General features: G+C 49.4%; 2 protein-coding genes across 2 annotated transcripts in view; one reads left to right on the top strand and one right to left on the bottom strand.

Annotated features, from left to right (window-relative positions):
* On the bottom strand, positions 1–12945 carry LOC146353162 (uncharacterized). Its single transcript, XM_084829701.1, has 4 exons — positions 12726–12945; positions 11188–11330; positions 1415–1579; positions 1–1111 (listed from the first exon to the last, which is right to left on the bottom strand). Exons 1-4 carry the CDS (start codon positions 12943–12945, stop codon positions 857–859), a joined length of 783 nt encoding a protein of 260 aa, XP_084685827.1. The 3' UTR covers positions 1–856.
* KEAP1 (kelch like ECH associated protein 1) overlaps positions 12504–13890 on the top strand; it is a 20891-nt gene continuing 19504 nt past the window's right edge. The window contains exon 1 of the mRNA XM_084835849.1: positions 12504–12635. The gene's annotated coding sequence lies outside the window, so the exon portion shown is untranslated. The remainder of the gene's footprint in view (positions 12636–13890) is intronic.

Raw genomic sequence — 13890 nt, 5'->3', positions numbered from 1 at the left:
GCAGGATCTACTTCATTTTTATTAGAACCCCCAAATCCACCAACTGGAACTTGGTGTAAAAGATGTTCACTTAAAATAATCCTGAGCCCAGGAATTTGTTTTGAGAACTGAATGGTGCTTACAGTCCTTCCACACAAAATATTCCTGGTTACCCCAAGCTTTCTTCATTTGGGGAGCATAATTGGGACCGGGGGGTGGGGGTGGGAATCATTTTTCTGCTGTTATCGTTAAGCAATTGAAATTCAAAAATTCTTACCCACATACTGGAAATCATCCAAAGATCTACCAGTAGATTCAGATCTGTCTTCTACCCACCTCTGATTTATGGTATCTCCAACCAGATCCATTGTGAGTTTAAACACATTTTTAAAACAATTGAATTCCTAGAGGTCCCCCCAAAAGCAGGGTAATAGAGAGGGGGAGAGAGCATACTAACACACCCTCCTTCAGAAGCCATAACGCAGCACTTACAAGTTATTTCAGAGTAAATGAATGCAGCAGGCGGAGATGAGACTAAGTGTAGGTGTGGGTCTGTGTGTGCTCAAGCAGCAAACACTGTGGCGATAATGGTGTTTAAAGTACAAAAGAGATTTCCCCTTTCAGTCATAAAATATTGGCATGGCTTGCTAGTTGGTCCTGACAGCAGCGCCATCTCACTTCTTTTAATGTCAGGACTGAGCAATGTGTGAAACAGCCCGAAGACCTCTCTGTGCCAGGAAAGAGGGAGAAAAGCCAAACAATGAGGTTCCCGTTAAAGGAAAAGTAAAAACAAAACAACCGATGATGGTACTCCAAAATCTGCTGCCTGAGACAGAGAGCGACATGCTGCCTTATGGGATGTCCTGTCCTGGCCCCATCAAACAGAATGCAACCCATGAGCCCAGTCCAGCAGGGACCATCTGCCTCCTGTTTCTACCGCCTCTATCAGGCTGCCATAACAGGGTTGTTGAGCATCTAACAGGCCTCCATATGTAACTGAGGCATGGGCCGATTGCAAGTCATGAAGATTGGCTTTAGGCTGTACATTCTCCCCACTGTCACTGTCGATATATAGGGTTCTTCCATTCAAAACCGATGCCTCCTTCACCCTCACTGTGAATCCTCTGATTCCCTAGGAACAAAGGAAAAGAAGTTAATTTATTTTTAAAAGAAAGGTGCTAGGGAGCAAGTTTTGCTGGGTACCCCCCAAACTACCTGGTTGGAAATCCTCCCAAATCCCAGATCTTTCCAGAAAAACTGTGTGTGGTTGTTCAGTGGTAAAGAGAAATGCACTTTGCATGCACTCAGAGGCCCATTCTGTATTATTTCTTCTCTTGTGCAAAGTCTGTACTCAAAGCGGGCTCCCGGGTTGGCTCCAAGTACAGCAAGAGCTGCATTTCTCACAAAGGCTCACAAAAATCTTGTGTACACTTACTTGGAAGTAAACCCTGCTAAAATCAATGAAACATGCAGCCTGATACATATGCAGTTTACTCAGAGGTATGTCCCCACAGAGTTCAGAGATACTCCCAAGGATATGTAGGTTTACAGCAAGAGTGGAGAACACATCCAGATGTTCATCACAAATCCCGCAATGACCCTGTAAGAAAGCAGTAAAAGGGGAAGAAGTGGCAAGGAGGAGCATATAATTGACGGGCGGGGGGGGGGGAGTCATGGGGACAGGCACTGCTGGATAATAGTGCTAAGTGCTGTAGGGAACCACCATTTTTCTTCTTCCAGCCAATTGCAGGGCCTAGTGCTGGACCAGTCGAAGCAGGGGCAGGGGGTGTGACCTACTAGATGTTCGACTTCAACTCCCATCAGCCCCAGCCAGCATAGTCAGTAATGAGGGATGCTGCAGTCTAACCATTATCTAGAAGGCAATACACATTCCCCCTCCCTAAGCCGAAGTGATAAACCAGCTTCCCCCATCCTGCTCCCCTCCAGATGTGTTTGACTACAGCTCCCACCATCCCTAGTTAGCACGGCCAATTGTAGTCCAACACACCTGGAGGGCACCAGGCTGGGGGAGGCCATCATAGATACTGAAAATGGTGTGTAACCTGATCAGTTCTTGATAATTCAGTCAACTCTGGTGCAATTCCAGACAGTCCTGGATGACAAGGTTATCTGGCCCCTCCTTGGAGAGGCATTGAAATGGCTTTGCACTGATGGGCGACCTGTGCTGCATGAATCTGCCTGTCTCCTGGACCTCTCCGAGGCTGTTGATACCATCAGCATAGTATTTCCCTGGACCAATTGGCGAAGGAGATGATTGGAGGCTCTGGACTTCAGTGGTTCCATTTGCACTGGACGGCCATTTCCAGAAGATGGTGCAGGGGGGCGGTGTTTTACTTCACCCTTCCCCCAACCTGGCACCCTCCAGATATTTTTTGATTACAACTCCCATCATATCCAGCCAGTACAACCAACGGTAACAAAGGATGGGAGTTGTAGTCCAAAACATCTGGAGGAACACTGCAGGTTTCTATCCTCATGCTGTAAGAGCCACAAGAAACTGCCAAGTGAGACCTTCCAGATATTTGGGGTGAGGTGTTAACAGCACGCCTCTAGGGCTCTCCAGATGTTGTTGGACTACAACCCCATCATCCCTGCACACTGGCTGCAGCTGATGGGAGTTGGAGTCCAATCTTTGGAGGGCCACTGGTTCCCCCACCCTGGGCCCAAGTCCAATTGAACTCAGCAGGCCTTGCTCCTGAGTAGACATGCATAAGATTGCACTACATGGCTGCAATCCTAATTAGATGTGTGGACCGACCCTCAGCTTTGACTCAGACCCCAATTCAGCACTTCCAAAAAAAGCCCAGTTTGGCTCTGATCTGCTTCGACTTGGAACAGAATCTGAGTTGAGGTTTGGAAATCCGAGGCTTGCTGCTTCCCATTGACTATCATGGGAATTCTTTAAAAATGGCTATCTTTTTTCTCTACATCAGAGTTGGAATATAGTTGCATAGCAGCCCCTTTGAAGGGGATTGTGCCTACCAAATGTCAAAAAAATAGGTGCAGAGGTTTTGTGCTACACACCTGTATAATTTCTTGACAGAATTGGATGAAAATTGCCGGGGTAGTTGCCCCTTCTGTGGGGATCAAGCCGGCCAAATTTCAGGATGAAAGCTGCAGGGGTGTGCACGCAAGCGCAGCCTTGGTATTTTGAGGGTCTCAAAAAGAGGACATGGTTATCCCCCTATGTTCCTTGTGGGAATTTCCCCCCCCCCCGAAAATGACGAACAGCCTACAGGTGTGTGTCACCCCAGCCATGGGCGTTGAACTCTTAAGTTAGATGTGCCAAGATAGTGATAAATCAGACTCAAAGGTTTACTTACAAGGAGTACTTTATTGTGTAACTTACAGCACACAGGCATACCCAATGGTTGGATCAGACAGCTTCTCTGAACCAAGAACCATGGGGTACAATGGGTCTTATACCATACGTGTTAGCAATAGGCAGCATAACAGCAGCATAGCCCCTAGCGTTCATTCTCAGCATAGGCTAGAAGTGTTTGGTTCTCAGGAACAGTCACATGTAAACAGACTTTGCTTCCCAGGAATGCACCAAGAAGGCTGTTATCGGCCTTTTAACTCATCTGCACATGCTCAGAGGCTTACTAGCATGGGAATTGCACCAATAATGAACTTAAGCAAGCATTATGGATCTCTGGTCCCTCTAACACTATAAATGACTTGGTTACACTCCTGGGGCCAATACAAGGTGTCCCTAAGTAGGAAACCTGCAAAATTTCAGAAGAGTATTTCATGTGGAAGGGGAGTCCCCAATTTTTTTGGAGGGGGGAAGTGATTCACTTTCCTTCCCCTACCGCCCCGCAAGTCTTTTGGTGCAATGTGTATGAAAATGGCACACATCAAAGGCGTGTCCTCAAGGCAAGAAACAGGCAGTTTCAGAAGGATAGCTGCAGGGGCTAGGGAGCTATGACTATTGAAAACCAGGTCAAAGCTTTTCTGAAAGTGATGCTGGTGGTGTTGGAAAAATGGCCATCTCAGGGTCCCATCCTTGCCCTCCTGCAAGGCAGTGATTGGAGCCACTGGTAAAACATGCCCTAGGATTGGAAGGTGGACCTATCAATCACTCAACCGCATTCCTTCCCTCTTCCCCCCAACTCATAATCACAGCATTTAGAGAAACAAACCCAAAAGATGCTCTTCACAGAGGGCCGATTGGGCCGATTTGCATGACACACTGGGCTCCCTGTCATGCCATTTTGAATATACAGCACGCAGTGGGGTTGCGGCATATCATGCAAACCCAGCCATTGAGGGCTCGCATAGCCCTACAACAAACCAATATTCATATTCAATATCACATATTCAAAATGGTGCCCAGCACACACTGGGGGTTAAATAACCCCCAGTGAGCCCGATATGTTGTGTGAACCGGGTCAAAGCCTTTGTTGTTGTTGTTCAGTCGTTAAGCCGTGTCCGACTCTTTGTGACCCCATGGACCATAGCACGCCAGGCCTTCCTGTCCTCTGCTCTCTCCCGGACTGTGCTCAAATTCATATTCATTGCATCGGTGATGCTATCTAGCCATCTCATCCTCTGCTGTCCCCTTCTCCTTTTGCCTTCAATCTTTCCCAGCATCAGGGTCTTTTCCAGGGAGTTTTCTCTTCGCATTAAGTGGCCAAAATATTTGAGCTTCAGCTTCAGTATCTGTCCTTTCAATGAGCAGTTAGGGTTGATTTCCTTTAGGACTGACTGATTTGACCTCCTTGCAGTCCAGGGGACCCGTAAGAGTCTTCATAGAATCATAGAATCTTAGAATAATAGGGTTGGAAGGGGCCTACAAGGCCATCGAGTCCAACCCCCTGCTCAATGCAGGAATCCAAGTCAGAGCATCCCTGACAGATGGCTGTCCAGCCTCGTCTTGAATGCCTCCAGTGTGGGAGAGCCCACCACCTCCCTAGGGAATTGGTTCCATTGTCGTATTGCTCTAACAGTCAGGAAGTTTTTCCGGATGTTCAGCCGGAATCTGGCTTCCTGTCACTTGAGCCCATTATTCCATGTCCTGCACTCTGGGATGATCAAGAAGAGATCCTGGCCTTCTTCTCTGTGACAACCTTTCAAGTACTTGAAGAGTGCTATCATATCTCCCCTCAGTCTTCTCAAGGCTAAACATGCCCAGTTCTTTCAGTCTCTCTTCAAAGGGCTTTGTTTCCAGTCCTCTGATCATCTTTGTTGCCCTCCTCTGAACCCTCTCCAGCTTGTCTGCATCCTTCTTAAAGTGTGGTGCCCAGAACTGGACACAGTACTCCAGATGAGGCCTAACCAGTGCTGAGTAGAGGGGAACTACTACTTCCCGGGATTCGGAAGCGATGCTTCTATTAATGCAGCCCAAAAGAGCATTGGCCTTTTTTGCAGCCACATCACATTGTTGGCTCATATTCAGCTTCTGATCGACAACAATTCCAAGATCCTTCTCACTTGTAGTGTGGTTGAGCCATGTATCCCCCATCTTGTAACTGTGCATTTGGTTTCTTTTTCCTAGGTGCAGAACTTGGCATTTATCCCTATTAAATGTAATTCTGTTGTTTTCTGCCCAGCACTCCAGTCTATCCAGATCACTCTGAATTTTGTTTCTGTCTTCCATAGTATTAGCTATCCTGCCCAATTTTGTGTCATCTGCAAATTTGATCAGCATTCCCTGCACCTCGTCCTCCAAGTCATTAATAAAAATGTTGAAGAGCACTGGGCCCAGGACTGAGCCCTGCGGTACCCCACTCGTTACCTCTCCCCAGTTTGAGAAGGCCCCATTGATAAGCACTCTTTGAGTCCGATTCTGTAGCCAACTGTGGATCCATTGTTGTTTCATCTAGCCCACTTTGAGCTAGTTTGCTCATCAGGATATTATGGGACACTTTGTCGAAAGCTTTGCTGAAGTCAAGGTATATGATGTCTCCAGCATTCCCATGGTCTACAAGGGAGGTTACTTGATCAAAAAATGAGATCAGATTTGTCTGGCAGGACTTGTTCTTGACAAATCCATGTTGGCTTCGAGTAATCACGGCATTGTTTTCAAGGTGCTTCCAGATGGATTGCTTTATCATCTGCTCCAGAATTTTCCCTGGGATTGATGTCAGACTGACTGGTCTGTAGTTCCCAGGTTCCTCCTTTTTACCCTTTTTGAAGATAGGGACAATATTAGCCCTCCTCCAGTCATCTGGCACTTCCCCCGTCCTCCATGATTTCTCAAAGAGAATAGACAGCGGTTCTGAGAGTTCTTCTGCCAGTTCCTTTATTACTCTAGGATGCAGTTCATCTGGCCCTGGAGCTTTGAACTCATTCAAAGTAATTAGATGTTCCTTGACCATATGCCTATCGATCTCAAGCTGCAATCCTGCCCCTTCAGCCTGCACTTCGCCTTTGCCAGGGGGGTCATAGACCCTCTTTTGGGAGAAGACCAAAGTAGGAATTGAGCACCTCTGCCTTTTCTTTGTCATCTGTTATCGTTTTGCCATCCTTATTTAATAGCTGAACAACCATTTCTTTCCTCTGCCTTTTACTATGCACGTAGCTGAAGAAAGCCTTTTTGTTCGCTAACCTCAGCTCGTTCTCAGCTTTAGCCTTCCTGGCGCCATCCCTGCAATTCTGTGCTACCTGCCTGTACTCTTCCTTTGTTACTTGGCCTTCTTTCCACTTCCTATATGTGTCCTTTTTTGTTTTCAGGTCATCCCTAAGCTTTTTGTGAAGCCACATTGGCTTCTTCTGTTGTCTTCCACCTTTTCTCCGTGTTGGAATTGTTTGTGATTGTGCCTTGAGAATTTCCTTTTTTAAAAGCTCCCACCCATCTTGGACTCCTTTTCTCATTAGCGTTGCTTGCCATGGGACCTTACTGATCATTGTTCTGAGTTTATTAAAATCAGCTTTCCTAAAATCCAGGGTACGCGTTTGACTACACTCGGCTTTTGCTTCCCTTAGAACCAAGAACTCAAGTGCAACATGGTCGCTTTCCCCCAGAGTTCCTGTAACTGCTACTTTATCTACTAAGTCATCTCTGTTGGTTAGGATCAAGTCAAGGATAGCCGATCCTCTAGTCCCTTCCTCTACTTTCTGTAGGAGGAAGTTATCCGCCACACAAATCAGGAATTTCCTGGAGGGGCCATGTTTTGCACAATTTGTCTCCCAACAAATATTGTGGAAATTGAAGTCCCCCATTACTACTACAACATGCTTCCTTAAAACACTGGCTATTTGCTTTTCAAAAGTTTCATCCTCGTCTTCTCCTTGGTTGGGTGGCCGGTAGTAGACTCCAACCACCAGGTTCCTTTTATTCTTTGCTCCATTTATTTTGATCCAGATGCTCTCGATGGGGCTACCAAGCTCATCCTCCTGTATTTCTGTGCAGAGATATGTATTTTTCACATACAGTGCAACCCCACCTCCCTTTCTGTTCCTCCTGTTCTTTTTGAACAAGTTATATCCTTCAATTGCTGTATTCCAGTCATGAGAGCCATCCCACCAAGTCTCAGTTGTACCTATCAGGTCATAATTTCCCTCTTGTATTAAGAGTTCAAGTTCGTTCTGTTTGTTTCCCATACTCTGGGCATTAGTATATAGACATCGAAGACCATGTGCTTCATAGTCTGGCTTTCTTCCTACATGTGTCTGAAGACTATTATTGGGCTCTATCAGAGCTGTTCTCTCCGTTGCAGTGCATGCACCTACGTCTATTGTTACCCACAACATTACATCTCCCTTCCCCGTAGGATTCAGTTTAAAGCCCTCCTGATGAAGTTCTTCATGCTGTGGCCAAACACATTCTTCCCAGCCTTTGTGAGGTGCAACCCGTCCCTTGCCAACAGCCCATCTTCCAGGAAGTATAGTCCATGGTTCCAGAATCCAAATCTCTCTCGTCGGCACCATCTTCGTAGCCAGTCATTCACCCGGAGTATTTTTCGTTCCCTTTCTATCCCTCTTCTAACTACTGGAAGGATGGATGAGAAAACTATCTGGGCCCCAAAGTTCTTGAGTTTCCTTCCCAAAGCTTCAAAGTCTGACGTGATTTCCTCGTAGCTCCGCTTGGCGGTATCATTTGTTCCCACATGGATGAGAAGAAAGGGATACCTGTCAGTGGGCTTTATGAGTGCAGGCAACCTTTCAGTCACGTCTCTGATTCGTCCTCCCAGGAGACAACATACCTGGCGAGTCCACGGGTCTTCGCGACATGCTTGGGTCTCGATCCCACGCAGCAAGGAGTCTCCCACTACTACCACTCTTCTCTTCTTCTTGTTGTAGGCCTGGGTTTCATCACCTCTGTTTTGACTGACCTTCAGCCTCTTGCTCACTCTCATGCAGGTTCCCCTGTGATTCTTCCTCTGCAGGCTGTCCTCCAGGCTCATCCGCAAGTACCTGGAATCGGTTCCACAGCTCCACTGCTTCCACTGGTGCAGAGTGGCGTCTAGTTCTTCTTCTCCTAACTGTCACCCTTTTCCAAGGAGTATCCTCTATTCCATTTTTCTTCACCTCAGCATTTCCCACTGCCTCATCTTGCTGTTGCTCTTCAAGCTTCTGGTCTTCCCTTTGCTGCTGTAGTTCCCCCATTCTGTCCAAGAACTCTTCGTGTTCTCTTGTTCCCCGGAGGGTCGACACTCGCCGCTCCAGTCCACTTACTTTTTCTTCCAGCAGCGTGATCGACTTGCACTTGTTGCAGGTGTAGGCCATGTTGTTCTCAGGCAAGAAAACAAACATTGCACACACCTTGCAGGTCACCACCACTGGAAGGTCTTGTCCTTCCATAGCCTCTTTTCCCTTTTTGTGTCTGGCTTTGTGATTGTTCTAGACTAGCCTGTGCCTGTTCCTCTACTCAGTAGAGGTTAAAAGCAGAGTCCCACTTGTGTGAAAGTGTATGTTACAAGACAAATAAATGGAAAAAAGTTAGTTAAAAAATAACATTTATTTTATTTAATAAAATGTCTTCTCCAGCACCACAGTTCGAAGGCATCAATTCTTCAATGCTCGGCCTTCCTTATAGTCCAGCTCTCACAACACAAGTCGCTAACAAAGCCTCATTCTGGATTGACTTTGGTTCTGTTGGCTTCAGAGGGAAGCCCATGTTGTCTTGGGAAGCATCAGGACCAGACCAAAACAGCTTGATTCTGCTCAGGCTTCATCCGAACCCGATGTGTGTCCCTAGTCCTTATACCTTGGAGCAAGTCCAATGAGGCATTGTGGGGCTTAGAAATAAACATGTATAGGATTGCACTGTAAAGCTGCAGTTCTGTAACCCCAGAACACGCTCCACTGCCCTCAGTGGGAGCTCCTTAAGGGTAAAAAATGGTTGGAAGATTCCACACTGGCTGCCAGCCTCCCTCCCCAGGCATTTTATTCTATTTATTTATTTAAAACATTTCTTGGCCACCTTTCAGGGCAGAAGCCCTCCCAAGGCAGCTTACAGCCATATAATACATAAAAAGTTAAAATATTAAAACTGATAAAAACATAAAAACAATAAAAGCCAACAATAAAACCAGCAACAGTGATAACAGCAGTAGCAGCAACAATAGCAGCCATATCAAGAGAAGGCCAAGGTAAAATAATATGTTTTCAAGGTTTTTTTAAAAGCTTGCAATGACAGAGCATGGCTGACCTCCGATGGCAGCTTTTTCCAAAGGTGTGGGGCCACTGCAGAGAAGGCCCTCTCACATGTGATCACCCACCTGACTGCTGTCATGGGTGGGCAAATGAGAAGGGCCTCTCTTTCTGATCTTAAAGTGCAGGCAGGCTGATATGGGTGAAGGTGGTCCTTCAAGTAACTTGGTCCCAAACCATTTAAGGCTTTAAAGGTCAAAACCAGCACTTTGAATTGGACTTGGAAACACACCGGTAAGCAGTGCAGCTGGCACAGTGTAGGCATTATGTGATCAAATCGCCTCGTCCCCACCAATACTTGGGCAGCTGCATTCTGCACAAGCTGGAGTTTCTGAACTGTCTTCAAAGGCAGCCCCACATATAGTGCATTACAGTAATCCAGCATGGACATGACTAGTGCATGGATAACTGAGGCAAGGTCCATCCTCTCCAGATAGGGCCGCAGTTGACGTACCAGCCTAAGCTGGTAAAAAGCACTCCTGGACACTGCAGCCACCTGGGCTTCCCCAGCTAGCTCAGAGTCCAGGAGGGCTCCCAGACTGCGCACTTGGTCTTTCAGGGGAGTGCAACCCCACCCAAGACCAGTTGTAAACCTCCATCCGAAGTAGTTGCTTTCCCAACCCACAGTGCCTCTGTCTTGTCTGGATTAAGTTTCAGCTTGTTCACCCTCATCCATCTCAAAACAACCTCCAGACACTGGGTCAAGAGTTCCACAGCCTCCCTGGGATGTGCGGATGCAAATGCGAGATAAAGCTGAGTATCATCTGCATACTGATCACATTTCAGCCCAAACCTCCTGATGACTTCCCCCAGAGGTTTCATGTAGTTGTTAAAAGGCATGGGGGACAAGATAGAGCCTTGCAGCACCCCACAGGCTAATGGCCATGGGTTGGAACAGAAGTCCCCAAGCACCACCTTCTGAGAGCACTCCTCCAGAAAGGTCCAAAACCACTTTAAAACTGTGCCTCCCAAGCCTAATCCAGATAAATGATCCAGAAGGATACCATGGTCGATGGTATCAAAAGCTGCTGAGAGGTCCAGAAGGACCAACAGGGTTGCACTCCCCCCATCCATTCCACAGCATAAGTAATCAATCAGGGCATCCAAGGTTGTTTCTGTCTCATAACCAGGCTTGAAACCTGATTGGAATGGATCTAAATAATCAGTTTCATCCAAAACAGCTTGGAGTTGTGAGGCCACCACACGCTCCAGCATTCTTGCCAAGAATGGCAAATTTGACACAGGGTGGTAATTATCCAGAACCACAGGATCTAAATTTGGTTTCCTCAGCAAGGGCCTCACCACAGCTTCTTTCAAAGCTGCAGGGACCTTGCTATCCCTCAAGGAGGCATTTACCACCTCAGAGGTCCAAATATCCAGCCCAGCTCTGGCAGATTTGACAAGCATGGATGGTCAAGGATCTAAAAGGCAAGTAGTAGGCCTCAGTCCTCCAAGCAATTTGTCCATGTCCTCATACACAAGCCGAAAGGTATCCATAACATGACTAGGGATGGCAGAGAATTCCACCGCGGACTCAAATTCCAAGAATCCGGCCTCCGGAATCTGCGGCGGAACAGCACCACTCACCTCCGCCTCCCGAGGATCCCCTGCGGACTGGCACTCCTGCTCCAGATCCTCAGCGATACAGCCATGGCGGCCACCATTACTGTTTCGCTTGGAGCAAGACAGCCATAAATGGCATATTGGACGCCACTTGCGGCCGTAAAGCCCTGAGTTTTACCTAATCGCAGCTGTTTACGGCTCTATTTACATAAAACTCAAGGCTTTACAGCCGCAAGTGGCGTCCACTACGCCACTTGCGGCTGTCTTTCTCCAAGCAAAACAGCAATGGCTGTATCAGCTGAGGTATGGAGCTGGACTGCAGCTCCGCGGAATCCAGTGGAGTCGCTCTGGAGGATTCGGGGGGGGGGGGGAGGAACGGACACACACCCCCCCAGAACAAAAGGTAGAGGTCAGTACATCCCTAACATGACTTGATGGTGCACCAGCCCTGTCCATATCAGACTCTGTCAAAACAATGGCACCAAGTTGGCGCAAATATGAGCGATTTTATCTGCAAAGCGTCTGGAAAATTGTTCACAGTGCACCTTTGAGGGTTTGAGCTGCTGTGTTCCTAGGCCTCCACCCAAGAGGCCTTTAGCCACAAGAAAAAGCTCTGCTAGATCACACTGAGCAGATGCAATCGTGGCAGAGAAGTAGGATTTCTTTGCTGCTATCATTTGTTTCCAGGGCAGTGAATGCGGGTTTCAAGCCCGCCTCAGGTGAGGCCAGAATTTGTCTCAAAGCGGCAGTGGAAGCGAGCTTTCAGCACCCGTTCTCTGCCCTGCAAACCAGGGTCTGGCAAGGAAGGGAGGCAGCAGCAACTGCGGGGGGCCAAAACAGACATTATTTTAAATCCGTCCCTATCAGCTCTCCCCGTTTTTACTCTAGAGTAGACAGAAGCACCCCAATCTGGATCGGGACCCCAGCGTGGCGGCAGGGGCCTTTTAAGATCCTGAGCGGGGTCCTGTGCCTACTCTAGAGCAAAAATGGAAAGGAAGGCAGGCAGGCAGGCAGGCACAGCTGCCAGATTCGGATTTAGAGCCATTCCCGTTCTGGCCCCCGGGGGCTTCGCGGCCGCCTCCACCGCGCTGGCCGCTTCTTGAGGATCGTCCCCCCCATCCGCCGCCGGGCTGTGCGCGCCTCCGGATCCGCCCCTCCTGACTCAGCCCAAAGGGCCCTGCCCGCCCTGCGCCTTCCCTCGCCGCGCCGCCCCGCCACGAGCCGAGCCCCGCCGGCCGGGGACTCTTATTCTGAAAGCGGGGCGGCGGGTTCGCTCTCCTGCTTAGTCATGGTGACTTACTCCCCGTCTCCTCCCCCCGCCCTCCCCGCTCGCTTCCCCCGCCCGCGGCGGCGGCGGCTTTCCGTGGCGGCCGCTCGCGCTATGGAGGAGCAGAGGAGGAGGAGCGCTCGGCTGGATGGAGGAGGAGGAAGGCGACGGCGAAGAAGGGGGGCTCGGGGGCAGCCACGGAGGGGTGAGTAGCGCCAACCCCCGCTGTTACTTTCTGTACATGCTCAGAGGAGGGCTTGGTCTTCGCGTCCTCTTTCCGTCCCTCCCGCCTCGCTTTCTCCCGGGAGAACGCGGCGCATCGACCCTCGCCCGCTAGGGAAGCCCGGTGCAATCCCCTGGCTCGCCGGAGCCCGCCTGATGCCGCTGAAAGGAGGCAGATTCCGCCGCGACATTTGGGCGGCAGGGAAGGAGGGCCCTCCCTCTCGGACCGTCGGGGCGGGGGGGAGATCGGAGGCCAGGGGTGGCGGGGGCTCGCTCGCATCCTTGGGATCCATTCCGGGGTGGGGGCAGGTGGCGTTGTTTTGGCGTCTGCCCTGGGAGGGGTCGGCTCATCCCGCCTCGCCAGAGGATCTGCCTTTGTTTTGCAGCAGGTACCGCCACAGCTCGGGCGAGGTGCTGTTGTGGTTGCAAGTGCGGGTGTAGGCTGGGGGCGGGGTAGAGACATCCCGGGTTCAGGCACGTGTGGATATGGGGCCTGGCTCCGGGAGGCTTTGGGGGCTGGGCCGATCTGACTGCAGACCGCACCGCCAGTGGGGGGCCGCTTGGAGTAGCGACGCTTTCCCGGGTGGTATCAATAAAGCAGCGTGCAGTAGGAATGGCTGGACACCCCTTGTGATGTCACCGAGGGTGCTGGGGAGGGAGCAGGGGTGTCAGGGCGCAGGCACCCTCCAAGAGTTGCATTCTCAGCAGTGTTGCAAGGGGTGGGATTGTCTTGGATCATGTTATACCGCCAAAGGTGCCAAGGTTGGCCTGGGCAGGGAATGAATTGGGGGAACCGGCATATGTTAGACCAAGTTTTCCTTGCCCAGTGCACGTGTGATGTGTTGAAGAAACTGCTGAGTTTGTACGTGGTCATTGGAGTGCTTTATTTTGGCTGCAGTCCTGCGGTGGATCATGGTAGCCCCACCACCACCACCATGACTTCAACAAACCCCTTTCAGCGTCCCTCAGACCCACACCGTGTCCCTCCCTGCAGCTGCCAGCTAAGGCCTGAAAGAAAAAGGCATGTTTACTTGATCTGTCAACAGTTTTAAAAGAATGTGTAGCTGATTGAGGACCTGCCTTTTAATTGATTACGTGTTAATAAATGTGTAGGCTTCTTTCCCATATACTCAGAGGCTTACAAATGAGAGAAAAAAACCACCCCTTAGAGCAGCCTCTCTCACCCTGGGGCCTCCAGCTGTGTTGGACTGCCCAGATAAACTGTCCAAGCAGCCAGA

The sequence above is a fragment of the Heloderma suspectum genome, chromosome 2, assembly GCF_057233095.1.
Source record: "Heloderma suspectum isolate Gila_16-S chromosome 2, 16-S_ref, whole genome shotgun sequence".
Taxonomy (NCBI): Eukaryota; Metazoa; Chordata; class Lepidosauria; order Squamata; family Helodermatidae; genus Heloderma; species Heloderma suspectum.
This window is presented reverse-complemented; position numbering and strand designations above follow the sequence as displayed.

Excerpts from the sequence above, each read along its gene's own strand:
- LOC146353162 (XM_084829701.1), bottom strand. The coding sequence starts at position 12,945 with ATGGATCCCAAGGATGCGAGCGAGCCCCCGCCACCCCTGGCCTCCGAT. Across the intron at positions 11,331-12,725 it reads CCGCGTTCTCCCGGGAGAAA|GGCTTTACGGCCGCAAGTGG; the intron begins GCGAGGCGGGAG and ends GGTAAAACTCAG. Across the intron at positions 1,112-1,414 it reads TTAGCAGGGTTTACTTCCAA|GGAATCAGAGGATTCACAGT; the intron begins GTAAGTGTACAC and ends CTTTGTTCCTAG.